The 17,848-nt window shown below is 36.8% G+C and overlaps 1 protein-coding gene across 1 annotated transcript in view; it reads right to left on the bottom strand.

Annotated features, from left to right (window-relative positions):
* Pbgs (Porphobilinogen synthase) overlaps positions 1–16,729 on the bottom strand; it is a 30,962-nt gene extending 14,233 nt beyond the window's left edge. The window contains exons 1-5 of the mRNA XM_081764698.1: positions 16,505–16,729; positions 13,188–13,335; positions 12,399–12,497; positions 8,450–8,570; positions 12–244 (exon numbers count right to left, since the gene is read on the bottom strand). Of these exons, the coding sequence (XP_081620824.1) occupies positions 12–244; positions 8,450–8,570; positions 12,399–12,497; positions 13,188–13,335; positions 16,505–16,632 (729 nt within the window). The 5' untranslated portion in view covers positions 16,633–16,729. The remainder of the gene's footprint in view (positions 1–11; positions 245–8,449; positions 8,571–12,398; positions 12,498–13,187; positions 13,336–16,504) is intronic.
* Positions 16,730–17,848: the final 1,119 nt, after the last annotated feature.

The raw sequence follows: 17,848 nt of genomic DNA, 5'->3' as shown, positions 1-17,848 counted from the left end.
AAGATACTTACTGCTGCTCGTGATGCTAATCCGGTACTGCCTGGTGGCAACTGATAGCATTTTCTATCACCAAATGACGGTGCTGAATTCGCAGCATCACGGAATGGACCATAAAAACAAGAAGCAAACTTCACAGCATATGACAAAACACTGACTTTGTTACCAAGCTCATTGTCGATCAAAATTTCCTTAATTGCTCCTACTCTGCCATCCATCATGTCTGAAGGCGCTACTATATGAGCACCTGAAAAAAGGAAATTCAGCAATCACGTATGTAAACTTTAAAAAAAAAAAACAAAAAAACCGTGGTTTGTAAATAAGGAAGAGGGTAGGGTTTTAAACACTGATAATGGGGAAAAGCAACAGTTTAGGGTCTCTGCTTTTAATACAAAGATATGTCAATAAATATGTTGAATTCAAGTATAACTTCAACTTATTCCTGTCACATCAAGATCTTCTGTTTTTCAATACATTCACCTGCTACTTGGACACAATTATTCTAGCTACTAACGATCTGATTCTGAGAAGTTTTCGGCAAATATTATGGCCAATCATACGCTTAATTTTGAACGACTAGGAATTTGCATCTTGAAGCGGAAAAAATGTCAACACAAAAATTTCAACCAATATGATACGATGATTCTCCTGAACAAGTTGATTTACGCGTTGAATTGTTTCACGGATCCATAGTTCAGGGTTCCCACTCTCTTTCCCGAAAAAAATTCCAGGACATTTCCAGGACAAATCACAAATTTTCCAGGACTTCGACACAGGAAGGTATAACAGAATCGCAACTGTAGGTTCAAAACCAACAATAGTGAAATGAAAAGTACAGTAGTTTACGCAGTGAATATTAATGCAAATACAGTATTAATACACAAAGCGGATTTTTTTTTTTTTTTTTTTTTTTTTTTTTGTGGCCTCCCAACTCCCCTTATAGCCACCCATCCACTCACATCCAGCACATGTATTTTCATTCTTTCTACATGATATTTCAATTGTGCACCGAACAAATTTACAAACAACAAAAATCTATTTTTCGTACATGGCATCTTCATTGGGTGACAATGTGACAGATATAATTAGGAAAAAAAAACTAATTACATTACAAGTTTTTCAACTGAGGATGGAGTTGTGTGATTTCCTCATCTATAGACATAATCTCTTTCTTCTTTAGTGAAGCTGCTCTAAGGATAGCAATTGATTTTGTTAATAAAGTAAAACAAGATTTCTGCTTTGCTTCATGTGCAAGCTGGATTGCTTCAGTCTCCAAAACTTCACTTATTTCTATCAATTTCCTTTTCTTTCTCTGCAACTGCTGTACATTTTCACTTATCTCTTTCCTCTTGCTCTGCACTTGACTTTCTCTTTCAACAGTCCTTATTTTCTCCAGCTCTGCCATATAGTTCTGCCTTGCATGGAAGACATGATGCAGTATTTCTTTCGTGATGTTGACTGAAGTAATGTATTTATGGGAAATGTTATACATCAATCTATGAATGACTGATACTGGTACAAAGCACAGTTCTGGAGGATAGTGCTAGTGGAGACAGTATCCAAGAATCGGTTGACAGACTAGTGGATGAAAGAAGAGAGAAGTTCTCCCAGCCAACCATCCTGTTGGGAGAAAGAGAGCCCACTAACCACCCAGTTCAAGATAAAAACAGGAATAGCAAACAAAAACAGCAATCAATTAAAATCTTCATTATAATTATGAAAAATCTGACATTCAGTATTTCTGTAAATTTCAAGGACAGAAATGCATTTTCAAGGACATTTCCAGGATGTTTCCACGACAAAATCAATTCAAGGACATTTCCAGGATTTCCAGGACGAGTAGGAACCCTGATTGGTTTCCACCAGTCTTTCAGGCTGATATTTACCTTCAATACTTGTAGGTTTTACATCTTTTAGCTATTTTCAGTGATATATATTTGTCTCCATGTTATGCACATTAATATTTTGGAGTCACATAAGGTTTTTATTGTATGTATGTACATTATTTTCATTGTTTGTGGTATTACCATCAATTTCTCGAGAGCCACCTAATGTAACAAGAAGTACCAGAGAGCATTTTGATCTAACATTAATTAAAGTGAAAATGAAATCCTTCAGTTTAAGGTTCCACGATTATGTCTTTAGATGAAGGGAGACGATGATTAAAGCAAGTGAATGATGATGCAAGAATTCGTGGAATGAGAGAGAGTACAGTAAACGGGATTATCCCGAGAAAACACACGCACATGCTGTTGTCCAACACATACTTGGCCGGGGATCGAATCAGAGACCCCATGCACCAGAGGTAAGCGTTCTACCACTGAACCACCATGCCTCACTAATGTTAGTTAAAGATACTATTATCTGTCAGGGAAGGAGGTACAGTGGTTCAAAAGCAGAGTGTTGACCTCTGATGTGAGGGGTTTCTGGTACGATTCCAAGCCAGGTGAGTTGTGGAAGACAACATCGTGTCCGTAGGATTTCTCGAGGTTCTCTCGTTTCCTCTCACATTTTTATTCCACCAATTCTTTCATAACCATTAACTATCATTAATCTGTCTTCTTAAACTACACGGCAAAACTGTGAGACGTAAAGCGGAAAGATTTCTTTTTGGTGCCTTTCTGGAACAATTTGTACTGTTTATTTAGTTTTCACTTAATCGTTATGCAGACTAAAGGGACAGGTACAGATAGTTTGCAAATGTATTTACCAAAAAGATTACTGGTGCAACAATAAAAATCGAAAATTAAAAGAAAAATAACATCTTAAGAATTTATAAGGGCTGGATTTTTAGTAATGGCAACACTGCTATACATATACTCGGGAACAAAGCAATCTATTATAATTCATTAAGCGGTAAGTTAAATGTCGACCCTCCTTCAGAGCACATGAACTCGCCTGCCCTCCGCTCTATGTGCGCGCAGCGCCAGCAGTTAGAAGGCAGTTCTGAGTGAGTGCTCGTGGACTACAGTCACGGTGCGTGAGTGCTCGCAGAATACAGTTATGTTTACGAAGCAAGATCAGAGGAGCTGGTTGAAAATTGAATGTGTCAGAGGTAGGAATGTAAAACACTGCTACGAAGTATTCCAAAATGTTTGCGGTGCAAATGCATTACTATACCGTACAGTAGCAAGGTGGGTCAAAGCCCTTAATGGCGGACGACAAAATGTCACTGACTAGCCTCGCTCCGGCTATCCTCCTGTAAGTGAAGATGATGTGCACAACGTGAACACGTTAGTGCTAGCGGATCGGAACGCCACGATTCGTCAATTGGCCAACGATACAGGACTAGCGCATTCGGCTGTGCTGAAAATTCTGAAGAAGAACCTGGAATTGCGTAAAATCGCAAGGTGGGTTCCACATGATCTGACTGAACAACACAAGCGGCTGCCATATGATGCCGCTCGAACACACTTGGAGCGGTATCAATGTGAAGGTGAGGCCTTCTTACGGCGGATCATTGCTATTGATGAGACCTGGGCCAGAGCGTATAAACCTAAACTGAAACGGCAATCAAACGAATGGCATCATCCTAGGTCCCGAGAAAAACAACAGTTCGGAATACCGCAACCGATGTGAAAGACATGGTCATCACTGCATACGACTAGGATGGTGTAATCAGAAACCATACCATCCCCCAAGGATACACCGTTAGTGCAGAGTACTACTGCATTTTTTTGCAAAACAATCTGCGAGCAGCTGTAAGACGAAAACGACGCCAGTTCCTGACGAATCTACCTATCATTCTGCATGACAATGCCCTTCAGCAATGACATTCAGCAGGTGCAGTCACTGATTTGTTGCATCGTTGGGGATGGGAAGTGCTGTATCACACCCCGTATTCTCCAGATTTATGTCCCTGCGACTACCTCTTCCCGAAGATGAAGGAACCACTTCGTGGGATACGCTTCCGTACAGTTAATGATCTCCTCCGGGCGACCAATCGCTCATCTGCACTATCCAGAGATTATTCAGCACTGCCAAGGCATCCAATGGCTTCCACATCGCTGGGAACACGTGATTCACAATGCTGGTAATTACATCGAGGGTCTGTAAGACTTCGAACCTTGTAAGTACTCTACTTCCCAAGATATACCGTTGTTGCCATTACTAAAAATCCAACCCTTGTATTTTATACATTAGTGATAAGGAGCTAGACTTAAGCTAACTTTCTCTCGTAGCTTTGATGTTAGGACCTTACGCGCGTAAGACTCCACGGAAAGGTAATGTGGTTCAGACCCCACATCAAGCTGAGGGTCCACGTCTTATACTGCCTCTGTAGTGAAAAGGAACATTAAATTCTAAAACAACTAATCAGCAAGCAAGCTAACTTTAAACCATCTATTTATTAGCTCGATTTTGAAATGGTTCAGCTTAGTCACAATTAAAATTATGGTCAACTCAAATTGTTTCAGCAATATTGACTTCAATTATTATCATCATGAAAGTATTTCACTGCCCACTTATTATTTATTTATTTTTTTCAATGCCTCACAATTATGCTTCGAGAATAAGAGAGATGGTGAAAATGATACTGAATGAGATGGTGAAATAATAAAAGTGAATTATACGAGATAATTCCAAGGTAAAACACGTATATTGTGTTTGTTCACCACAAACCTACCGATGAAAGCACGAATCTAACAAGTTTACCCTTATTAAATCTTAGAAAAGACGAAATAGTACGTTAGAAACTTAAAATGGCTAAATGGATCTTTAACGAAATCAGTAAAACATATAACTATTTTTAGTTCTCAGATTAGCGCTAAAATCAATTACTCTGAACCAGGGTTGGCAAAAACCATGGTTTTTATTGAAAAAAAATAAATAAAAAACTATTTTTTGTTTCTTTGTTTGTTTAAACCCGGTTGTTTTTGGTTTAAATAATTTGCTCTATGTATTTATATCACATATGGACAGAAATAAGTTTGTTTCGCCTTGGTGTTATTATGCAACAACCGGGTAACGCTGGAAGGGGCCACATAAGCTTAAAGCGGAATCCAAACCGCTTCTCGGCTTACATCCAAGCAAAAATTGTCCTCCATTTGAACTCGAAACCGGGACTAATTAGTCTGCCGACTTACTCACGAAGGACTCCTGATAAAAAATACGTTGTATTGATCTTTATATACTTGTCAATATAATTGTCAAGAGTCATTTCGGAAGGACAAAAAGATAAACAGTTGCACAAGTAAAACCATTATACAGAATTACATATGGACAGTTTCAAAGTACTGCAGAGTACAGAAGAACTAATTTAGTCCAAGTTAGTTCACTACGACTTTTATTAGTCCAAGTTAAAGAAATACAACTTGGCATATCAGTAAGAAAAGTGAATAAAGATATGAATTATTTGAGTCCACTTTGGCTCTGACCCATTTATACATAAATAGATACCAAAGATACATATGATTTCAATAAATGCCTCCCGTGGGGTTTGTATACCCCCCCCCTTAAAAAAGTACGGTATTTCAATGTATTTTATCAATAGTAAACATTATTAAAACGAAACGATATTTAGAATTTTTCTTTGATTGCAATTGTTTGTTATATAACAATAATAACAAACTATAAAAATCACAAAAGAAACATTCATAAACTGATTACAAAAGTTGCTTTGTAGTATAATCTCTTTGAGCAATGAATGGGGGAATTTAGGTTTGAATATAATACGAATAATATACAGGAGTGAAACGTGATAACCCACATATGTGTCTCCATCAAGATCTTACGGACAGTTACATTTTTACGAACATATTTTGTTTTTTTGGATTAAACCATTTTTATCAGCTGGTTTAAACCAGCCAACCCTGCTCTGAACACCACGCGTAACTGCTTCCATGAAACATGTGCTAATTACACCTTATTTCCTTAAGAGACCCTTCTGAGCTCACCAAAACATGCTAAAAGTCAAGTGAAAGAGCTTAACTCCAGAAAATTCAGAAATATGATTGACTGTGTACAGAACCAATGCCAAAATATGAACTATGCACTGATATGGTAGTAGCAGCGATTTTCTCTGACCGTACTCAACGGTATGCAATACAGGCACCTTTCTTGCTTAGTTTTAATAAATACTACTTTTCTAGCCATTTTTAAAATTTCTGTATTCACAAAATGAATATTTCAACTTATATCGACTTGAAGTCTGGGGAAAAATACCAATGGCGTATACTGGTTTGATGGCTTTGGCTACCAATAACCTTTATAACACCTGTACTTTATTATTATTGTTAATAATAATAATAATAATAATAATAATAATAATAATAATAATAATAATAATAATAATAATAATAATAATAATAAACAATTTGTAATGATAACATTAATAATAATAGCTCTCTCTCTTTGGAGTAGTGAATAATTGCTAGTTGGGACTAGTTCCTTTTTAGTAACGCCTATGCCCTTCCTGCTGGACTAATCGCTAGGGCGCGCCTTTGATGGGCATGGTCCGGGAACGATTTTCAATGGGAGAGGTTAAACGCAGTACGATAGTTTGGATTCTACTTAGCCTGTCGATCTATGTCTCATGTAACTTCGGTGCTGAAAAGGAACACTTCTATCGAAAAACAAGCAAACAAATAATAATAATAGAGAAAGAAAAAATGAAATGAAATCTTTCAGTATTACGTCCGATCGTTATGCCTGTTAGGCAAAAGGAGACGGTGATGATGATGAGAAATGAATAAAATGAAGAAAGTGGGAGGAAACGGGAAAACTCAGTAAAAACCCACGCACACGGTGTCTGTCCACCACAAAGTTAACTTGTCGTGAGCGGGGATCGAACCAGGGACCCCATGCACCACAAGTGAAAGCTCTGCAAGTGAGCCACTGCGGTCTCTTATAAGAGAAAGATTACAGACGAAGTGTAAGATCAAATTTCCATGCCACATCAATCATTTCTCAGTTAAACAAGTATAGTTTATTGAGAAAGTGTACAAATATATTTCGAGTTAGGATATTTTGAGAGGGGTCCGGACCCGTTGGACCCTTGTGGACGCGCCACTCTGTGCGAGTTATAAAGAACGCTGAAATAGGCGATTAGCAACAAAGGAACCTCAGTCTGTAAGAGCCTTTGTAATGTAACGCAAATAATGACACAAGTACTTATAACTATGTACACTATCGGAAAATAGTGTAAAACACAAAATTTGCATTGCTTTGACGCAAACCGCTACGGAACGAGGCTCAAGATATCCGAGACAATTTCCAGAGACTCCCAAAATGAGCTGTAATTCTCGTATAACTTTCCTTTATCTTCGAGCCCAAGAAACCGATTACTCTTGAGGCAACTGGTGTTACTTGCTAGCCCGTTCGTACGCTGCGAGTGGAGGGAAGGGGAATGCGCCCTACAAGATTCTTCTTGCAGTTGATTTAGCATTTAGGATTTAGATTTCTGGGCTTTCGGCATCTGTGGCCATTTAGCCCGTCACGATTTGAGGGATGACGTCCCTTGGCGGCGAGCACACAATCCGGGGAAAGGAAAGGAAGAAAGGATTGGGAAAGGAAGGAAGCGGCCTGGAACCTATAAGTTAGATACCATCCCGGCATTTGCCTGGTGTGAATGAGGAAAACCCAGGAAACCTCATTCAAGGTGGCCGGCCTGAAAAAGCGTGTTACACTTTTTCGACCGAGTGACCCCACCGGGAATCGAATCCGGGACCGCTCGCACCGTCTTCTTGCAGTTGAGTAACCAGAAAAGGTTTCCTGCTGCGTTGCCAGATTGAAAATCTGTTAGGGAAGCGAGACAGAGTGCGTGGAAAAAGCTAGTGGATCTTTCTAAACACATACTGTACATTTCGCAGACTCTTTTACATTGAAAGAAGATACTAAAGTATAAAATTATCAATATAAATTATTTTATATTATATTAATTTTATTTTGTAATATTCTCGGGCTACCGCCAGTAGGCCCGGAAGCCCATAAAATAGGCCACTGAAAAATACATTGCATTAGGCAGTTCTGTCTATATATTGAAGCACAAGGTAATTCCTGCTACATCTTTAGATTGTGACGCTTTTCTTTACAACCAATCAGAATGCGTAAAATAACGTATTCATAGTGAGTACCTGCTCTTTATTTTTTTTTAAAAAAAGAGAAATGTGCAGTACTATAATACTCTTACGGAGAAACCATTTGGATGATAGAACTGCTATAATAATAATAATAATAATAATAATAATAATAATAATAATAATAATAATAATAATAATAATAATAATAATAATAATAATAATAATAATAATAAAAATAATAATAATAATAATAATAATATGTTGTTGTTTCATACTGTTATTGAGAATCACCAATAATAGTATCACCAATAAATATGAATAAAAAAATGGAAATATTCAGAAATAAGAAATAATGCTCCTCAGTGAACTGCACATGAGAAAATCTCTGATCATGAGTTTAAGCTAAGAAAGTATTACATTGAGTAGACTGTTACCTGCTTTCGCATATGCTAATGCTTGTGCTGCTATTCTCTTAAGGCTGGCTCTGTTGTTGATTGTCCCATCAGGATTAAGAATTCCACAATGGCCATGGGACGTGTACGCGCATAAACATACCTACGAATCAAGATGGATTAAAATCAACAAACTTTAGTACAATCACTCAAACAGGATCTCCAATAAACATAAATACCTCTGTGCGATAGATACGTAAAGAGTGAATCATAATCGGGATATGTTACAGTTGGCGAAAAAATGAAAAATGAAATGAAACATTTGAGTTTTACGTCCCACGATTACGCCGGCTAGGCCAAAGGAGACGGTGATGATGAGAAATGAATGAAATGGTGGAAGAAGAAAGTGGGAGGAAACGGGAGAACCCCGAGGAAACCCACGCACACGGTTTGTCCACCACAAAGTGCACTTTGTGGGAGCAGGGTTTGAACCAGGGACCTCAAGCACCAAAGGTGAACGCTCTTCCACTGAGCCACCGCGGCCCCTTGTTACAGCTGGCGAGTTTCAATAAAAATCCCGGTATCACGCTTGTACAATCCGCAGCAAAAAACCTGCAACATGAGGATGTAAGTTTATTGTGAAACTACGCCTAACAGCACAGGGAATGAACAATGAACATAACGTCTAAGTAGAACGAATCACGCCAGGATAAACCTCGGCCTCCCCCCGTGCACACTTATTTTGGAGCAAAAGACTTCGTCATTTCAGAATAAACTTATATGCTCATGTTGCAGTTTTTTTTTTTTTTTTTTTTTTTTTTTTTTTGCCGCGGATTGTACAATACATGAGCTTCATGCAGAAATTCTAGCCTGTCCATAATTACTTTATACTTTCCCTACAACAGTATTTCTACAGGTCTGCGCGGATATAAAATATCGCATCCACATCCGCAACATTTCGATCTGCATCCGACAAAGAATACACAAAACTTGTTTGTTCTATGACAATTACGGTTTCAAAATCAGTTCCTGCAATAACAACTGTAAATATCTCCTTTATAGTTTCGTGAATCTTATGATATATCCGAATCCGACCAAACCTCCAGCTATTTCAACATCTAAGATTTTTTGTTATTTGAAAGAAGTCTGATTTTCAACACTTTACGCCTCCCTGGGCACGGAGCATGGTGAAGACTGCTCCACGATAGCTACGCTTCTGGGAGTGGTCAGGTACTATTCACTTTGTGGGACAATGGACGGCCTCCATTCACATATAGCCAACTGGATAGCATGCCTTTTTTCTGGAAATATATATATATATATATATATATATATATATATATATATATATATATATATATATATATACAGGGTGTTCATTTATTATGTAGCCAGAATCCACTGGTGAAGTCCTTACACCTAAACAATAAAAAAAAGTCCATATGAAGATAGGGTGAAAAACGCGTTGTTACAAAGTTACGAGATACCGAAATCGAGAAAATTGTAACTTTAAAGCTGTCTAGCTCAAAAACTATGAGAGATATAAAAGGCGGTTAAATAGATATTAGAGAAACGAGTACATTCTCTATTTAAATACCCATGTTTCAGAGTTGGGTTGTACCGGCGCACATGATTTTAGAGAAAGAGGTGGAAGAGCGGAACTTATAGTGCAGAACTTATAGTATAAAATCCGTTGCGCCGATAAGTCCCAACTCTGAAACATGGTTATTTAGATAGACAGTGTACTAGTTCCTTTAATAGTTCTTTAACCGCCTTTGATATCTCTCATAGTTTTCGAGTTAGACAGCCTCAAAGTTATAATTTTCTCGATTTTGGCATCTCGTAACTTTGTAGCAACGCGTTTTTCGCCCTATGTTCATATGGACTTTATACACACACACACACACACACTTTCTGCTTCCAAAGTCTTACAAAGTAGTTCAGAAACTATGGTACTTTCCAAAAGTAGTTTAAAAAATACAAGCAAACGAATGTACTCTTTTATCTAAATATCTAGATTTTATCTAAAACTCAAACCTTGTTAATTTTGTGTTTCTGTTTAAATAAATGGTAATTTTTACAGGAACAATACCCTAACTCAATTTCTATGCTTCGATAATGAACAAAGACCCAGGAGTTCGAAAATTAACCCAATATAATCAAAATATAATTTTATAACCGTCACTAGGTTATAGAAGTAATTTTTGTGGACGCTCTGTATATTTGGAAGGACAGAAATCATTTTTCGATTTATACTTTATTTCTGCGACGCAGTAATTTCTTCCTTCGGTGGGAATTGCTTCTTTCCCACGCAATTGGACAAAGGAGTTTTTTATCGTTTACTCATATATATATATATATATATATATATATATATATATATATATATATATATATATACGAAACGTTTTTTCACCGTAAGAGAATTTTAGTGAGCGACAAATGTTCTCAGTGTTCTTCCTTACATATTAATGTGCAAAAACTATGTTCTATAGTTATTTGGAACTGAATCAAGTGTATTTTCCAATCATTTATGGAAATATTGCACACCAGGTGTCTGAGCGCCAGAGCGACGACAACTATATCGTTCAGCCAGTTCGTTATCTGAACGCTCCCACAACCAAGCTATCGCAGTGTCTTGTGTGTAGTGGCCAGTGAAATGAAAATTAACGTCAAGTCTTTTGACATTCAATTTGCATACACATGCAGGTGATGCAACCCGATGGTATTTGAGAATGAACTGCCAACATTGACCAGTTGGTCAATCTGGCTGAGATCTCGAACGTTTCAGTTCGAGGAGTCTTACTCCGTATTTCGAAGCAGCAACCACGTACGTTGCATCGGGCATCAAGCATAATGGTGTGTTAACCGGCACACGTTATTAGCCAGTCAAGGACCTAGTTATGGCTAGCCCCAATCAGTGAAGTCCCACGTTCACATACCTAGTGCGTATCAGTTATAAACGCGCCCTCGCACATTCTCATTTCATTTTGGGTGACTGTCTACATACTTTTGCTGAAAACTAACGTCGACCTCACGGATTTTTTTGAGCAACAACCATACTACTTCGTGGAATCATCCTGATGTCACTCCCACAGTGCTAATCCCCCATGTGCATTAATGGTGTGAGAAAAGCACCTATAGTGAGATCCCAATCATAATCTTCCATACCGATATATAGAAGTAATAAAATGGTTATAGTGTGGTGAAAAAGCGAAGTGTCATTTTATTAATGAAAATAACTATATATATATATATTGATTTATTTTCAGTGTTGAGTGTTATGGTTGTTTCTCTGCATTATTTTTTAAATAGTATTTTAAGAAATAAGCATAGTGTTATTTTATTTAATGTATGAATAATCTTTGTATGCGTCGTGGTCTGAGTGACCGTCTGATCGTCCGTGAAGATTTCGAGACGGAATATCAGAACCTCTCGGTGCCTAATGTTTATCTCTTTATTGAGACCGGTGGGCGATTTGGGAACAATTCTGTAATTCCTTTATGGAAATGTCTCTTGGTGTCTTTATCAGGTAAGTTCAGGTCTCCTGAAAATACTCATTGGTAGGACAGTAAGGGGAAGGGGGGGCAGGTCCGGAAGGCGGTTATAATTTGACAGGTATGTAGGTAAGTTTGTTTGTTTCTTCGTTTATTAAAGTTTAGTGTCCCTTTTCAGCAGCGATACCCTAAGAGACTTCGACCTACAGTTTAGGCAGAATTCGAACCTTCGTAATGTGTTCAAAATTTTTCAAGGTTCTCCCACGAGGCATCGACCAGAAACTCTGCGCACCAAGGTACGCACACTAGCCATTATACCTTGTTAATTTTGTGAATATACTTACATAGATACTCATACAATTTATACTGTCAACTATTTTGCCGAGAATTCAAAATTCAATAACATATCATTGATTACGCTTTACCTTGTACCATAAAATATTTTCATTATGTTTTGAAATTGTATCTAATAAGTATTCTGTATTTCAACTTACATCACATGCGATCACCAGATCAGGGAACCACGATCGTAATTTTGGCACAGCTTGGACCACAGGATTGTCAGAGGAATCTGCATGAGTTCCTTGTTCATCCTAGAAAAGAATGTACGTTACATACACACTACTATACATATTCTTGAATATTAAATAATATAGAAGGCATTAGATAACATGAATTTACTTAAAATATTCTGTTACTTACAGACAGATTATTAAAATAATAGAAATATCTGGAGTTGAAAACAGTCAGATGTCTGGGACAGAAGCAGTCATGCAGTAACTGCAGAACATTTATCTCTTTTGTTTCTTTCTTATTTATCTTCATTTTGCGTTTTTTTTTTTTTTTTTTTTTCAGTTGGTCGTTCAAGTTTGAAAGTGCTTCTTGAGAATCCTTTTCGTACTCCGCTATCAGTGCTATATTATCAGCAAACCTTATTGTGCTTAAAACCTGGCCATTTATTTTTACGCCTTGCTTGTTTTTATCAAACAATTCTTTCATAGTTTCTTCTATATGGTATTAATCGTTAAAGAGTGGGATTTAAAATGAATTTAATGGTAAAGGGCTTAAAAAGGAATTATTCCGTTAGCTGTATTGGATGAAAAGAATGTTTCTATAATTTCAGCTGAGCTGATAAGCATAAGGTCAGATAAGTGGAGTATCTATGAAAAACTTTAGAACCTACAGTACACTAAAATAAATAAATAAATAAATAAACAAATACATAAATAATTAGGAATAGTTTGTTACTAAAGGTAATCAGGGATAAAAAGTAAAAATAATACCTTCGGAAGATTTTCTGGGACGCCAAACACAAGAATAGATTTAAGTCCTCTATCCACAATAGGCTTTAAGGCAGCTTGTAATTTATTAATGCCATACCTATTCACTCCTGGCATACTTCGAACTTCTTGTATTGCATTTGGATCATCTCTGAAAGAAAGAAATAAACTCAATAATTAACAATAATGCTAAATATTGTGACTAGACATCACACTGTTTCTTGAGACTACAATGAAAGAATTCCTTCTCCCTTTTTGTAAAGAGAGAGAACAGAAGCACCATTTTTTCTTACAAATATCTGACGTAACTAATTTTAGAATGAAACAAAGATAGTAATATTGATTTTGGATTCAGGAGAACTTGCCCTTACTCTCTGTTTTGTTACATTGTCGGTGCAGTGAAGGTCAAAGCTAACTTAGCGTGAGGCACTTAAATATACACGAAAAAAAAAAATAATAAAAAGCTTCAATTGTTTAAACAAAAATATTGGTACACAAAAGAAATTAGACACAATCACAGTTTAACGTCCTAGGCATAATTCCCAGTGAGCTAAAAGATAAGTAACGGAATAACGTAAGTCAATGATTATGGAACCATTGACAGAATTAGAATATAGTAGGAGTAAGTCGCCCAAGTATTATAACCTATCTCACAGCTCAACAATACAATATACGAAGTGAAAAATGACACATCTGGACAGAGGATAAAACTTTGGCTCAAGGTGTTGATGCGTCAACCACCATACAGTCCGTTTCCTGAATAGCTATACATACCCCATCACTCCTAAAGTCGACAATAAGCCACCCGAAACCATACCAATTGTTTTCGTGCTTGGACAACCCAGCATAACCCCCAGCGTTCTAAGACTATAGAGAACGTCTGAATTTCTAATACATATAATAACTTATACACAATAACACACTGAGCAAGGCTATGTGATAATATGTATAAAAAAAGTTCACGTAACAGTTTCCACAGAATAACTGTGTCTTCATCAGATTTCCACTCCTTCTTAATATATAACAACTTAAATAAAAATAAAAATTCGACCAAAGTAATCACTTGTTATTACTATCCTATGTTACAGTTTAGAGCAGCTTTACGAGATATCACCACATATGTGGCAATAACATATTTTTAATGTGATAGCATCTTGTGAAACTGAATGCAGGTTAAATTTTGTTTTAATTTAAACGACACACAGTTCCAAAACTATAAGCAGTCTTCACATATATGATAAATGAAATATATATACCGCTATATCTAAAAAAGTTTGCAATATTAAAGTCGAATTTTCACTGAATTAACCAACTGTACTTCCTCTTTTAAATGCGACAAGAAACGTTTCATTCAATGCAATAACTGTAGTCTTTCCCAGCCCACGTTACCGCAGAACCCCACCATGACACACCTATATTTTTTCTTCGTAAAAATTGTTTTTGGATGCAGAATGAGTTCCAATAGCAGGATTTTCTAACTTTCGTCTTTTTATACCCAATATCCAATACAGAAGAACCCAAACCCAACACTTCTCCAAATTTTACAATTCTCAAGCCCCATAAACAGCCGACTGGTACCTCAAATTTGCTTTACGCCACTGTCCAACCACACATTCTTCAGTTTAAAATTCTTAAATTCGCACTAATGCGAATATGGTATGAGAAAATAATTGGATGCTGAACTTTTGTACGGATTTATGCCTAAATTCATTGCATATATATATTTCTTTTTCAGTAAATCAACTCTTTGTATCTTAAACAATCATTTTTTGAACGTGGACTTGCATTCTTCTGTATAGATACCTTTTAGGAGGGTTTCAATGTACATACACGATAAGAACTACTGTGCACAAGATACTAACCAACTTGTGCTAGGTGGCCAATAAAAACACGAATACCACCAACCAAATTAGAGAAGGAGTGTAGCAGGTGACCCGTGCTGTAATGAGGGGGTGTGTCCGTAGGGAACAAGAACGTCGGCAAAGGTTGGTATACACATAAACGAGGATAGCCCAAAACACGGTATATGGCACAAAAACACTTATCTTACGGGTTGAATTTGTATTTGTATGTTACTAAAGATATCATACGTAGGTAATATCCCGATATGTTTCCATTGCTTGCATATTCGTGTTCCAAAGTAACATAACTCATTAGTAACGTAAATTTCACAGTTATGTTGATCCTTTAACTTTCGGATACTTTTATACGTGAGCATCATTAGTTAGTACATTAATTTCAGCTACTTTACTACAGTTCACTTTCTGTACTGTGGTTACTATCATATGGGCGAATCCGTACACAACAGTGACTATCAGTAATGTATTTTTACGTAGATAGGCATATCACAGATGAGAACACAACATATTTAGATTATTTACACACACAGACATCGGGTTAAATGTTGTACCTCCGGAAGAATTTTTAGCACATTTACCGGGTCAATTAGAGAATTTATTTAAGTTTGTGAGGAAGAATGAGTGAAAGTCAAGTAATAGGAACAATAAAAGTTAAGAAAGTGGTTGTTTTTTATGTTGTAACCGGCACTGTATTGGAGGCGGATGGACTATTTCTCGAAGGTACACTTGTTATGATAAAGTGGCGCGAAAGGCAATGTGGAATAGCATGTGTACGTCAAGGGGTGACATATCATATGTGAGCTATATAGATTAAAAAATAACGAGCGACAGTTAAGAAACTGCAAAAGTTTACAATACTGAGTTTTGAAGGAAAGTGACTTCTAACTCGACAGCAATGTATTTCTGCACATTGCTTGACAGTGTACAGAAGCTGTATTTTATGTTTACAAGTGAAACGTTACTAGTATGAAATCATGACAAGTGCTATTGAAATTGTATGATTGCCAACGACCTACATTTTTCACTACGGTAATAGTATACAACAGTACCTCATGATCTGTGCGCGTGGATACTTCCTACTGTTGCACTACGTATAAAAATGATTTTATTACATTTAGAAGTAGTAAGAAGCATCCACGTGCACGTGACATGCGATGTGTGTTTCAAATTCCCCACATATACTCATACACTACGTACAAGGGCACATTATTATTCTTCGCATACCATAAAACACAACGAAACGCAACGCAAACCGACGTACATTTTATTTTATATTACTCAGTAATTAAATGAAAGTCGCCTTGTTACCTCATTTTCAAGTTACTATATCCTCAATAAATAATCCTTAAAAGACTGCACTTCGTGGGTCCTCGCTAAATGATGAGGCACTGTCGTATACTATATCCCTTCCGTTTAACACAATATATCTTATCATAACAAATAATAATAAATAAAACTTACACTATGAAAATCGGATACATCAAATTATTACAGGTGATATCTGTGTTTGAGGATTGCCAAATGCGAAGAGTTGGGTGAAAATAACCACTATGAAGTAAATGCTTCGCAGGTAGGGCAGTGGAAGTCATTTTTTATAAAAATAAGTTTTTACAAGTAACTTAACATGAACTTATCCTGTGCACTGAAGGGAATAGCAGGGTGCACTAGTTTTCTTCTTCATCTTCTTCTTCTATGCTCCCAGGCTACTCTCGAGTCCGGCAATTATAGGCGGTGTTTTCAAAACAAAAAAAATGATAAAATAAGATGAAGAGATGCTTATAAGATACGAAATAACGTAGATCGTTGTAAATAAAGATAATAGGCAGTAAGAACAGGTGGAGATAAGGTGAAAATTAACGAATCTACATTAAATGGACCAGAACCGTCAAATTTATGAAGAATGGCGAGAAATGGCTGGCGAAGAAATTGCTGGTAGAGAGGACAAGAGAAAATAATGATTGATGGAGCCAGTATCGAGAACACGGTTACAAAGTGGAGTAGTGCGTTTTCGAAGAAGATATAAACGTTGGGGAGTATACAGAATGTGAAGTCTGTTACGGAGAAGAAAATGGAGCTAGGAGAAAGTATGATGAATGAACCAAGACAGAGAACGGAGAGAACAAGGATGGTGCCAGGCCAGTACCAACGTGCCTTTGTACAGCCACGAACATTAGAAAGTGGAGGTTGGATATATAAGAAATGATAGCTTTTTTCAGTAGCAGCATAGTTTCACTGTATGTCTGATAGTTGGACAACCAACATGACAGCAAATACATGCCCGAAAACATAACATGCATGGATATTCCTCCACTTGGAGGGAAAAGTATTACTATCTGAGAGCATCACTTAGAGAAACAACAACGAGATAAATATGCAGAAATTCCATTCACGTTAAGTTCAAAGAGATAGGAATTTGTGCAAAGGAAACGAAAAGAATAATACGCATCAAGCAGAGTCCGAAAAAGTATGGAAAGCTAAACAAAATGAGAAAAGAAGGAAAGAGGGAAAGGAAAGAGCAAAAGACATGGGAATAAATTAAATTTTAACACTTAAGGATAACAGTCTTGGTCTTTCTGTATTTTTTTCCTTCATAGGATAAATCTCTTTCAGTATCAAACTCGAACATCATTTATAGTGTTTAATTCTTTGAAAAAATGTAACTCAGTCTAGGCTGAGACTCGAACACAGAATCTTTAGAACGACCTCACACACGGTACCCACTTATCTACACAGCTCTATCAATTGCGTTGATAAATCAGCCATTACACGCGCTGTTATCAAACATGTTAAATCAGCCATTGTCGG

Source organism: Thermobia domestica, chromosome 7, assembly GCF_964235325.1.
Source record: "Thermobia domestica chromosome 7, izTheDome1.hap1.1, whole genome shotgun sequence".
Taxonomy (NCBI): domain Eukaryota; kingdom Metazoa; phylum Arthropoda; class Insecta; order Zygentoma; family Lepismatidae; genus Thermobia; species Thermobia domestica.
Note: the sequence above shows the minus strand (reverse complement) of the source record. Positions and strands in the feature narration are given on the sequence as shown.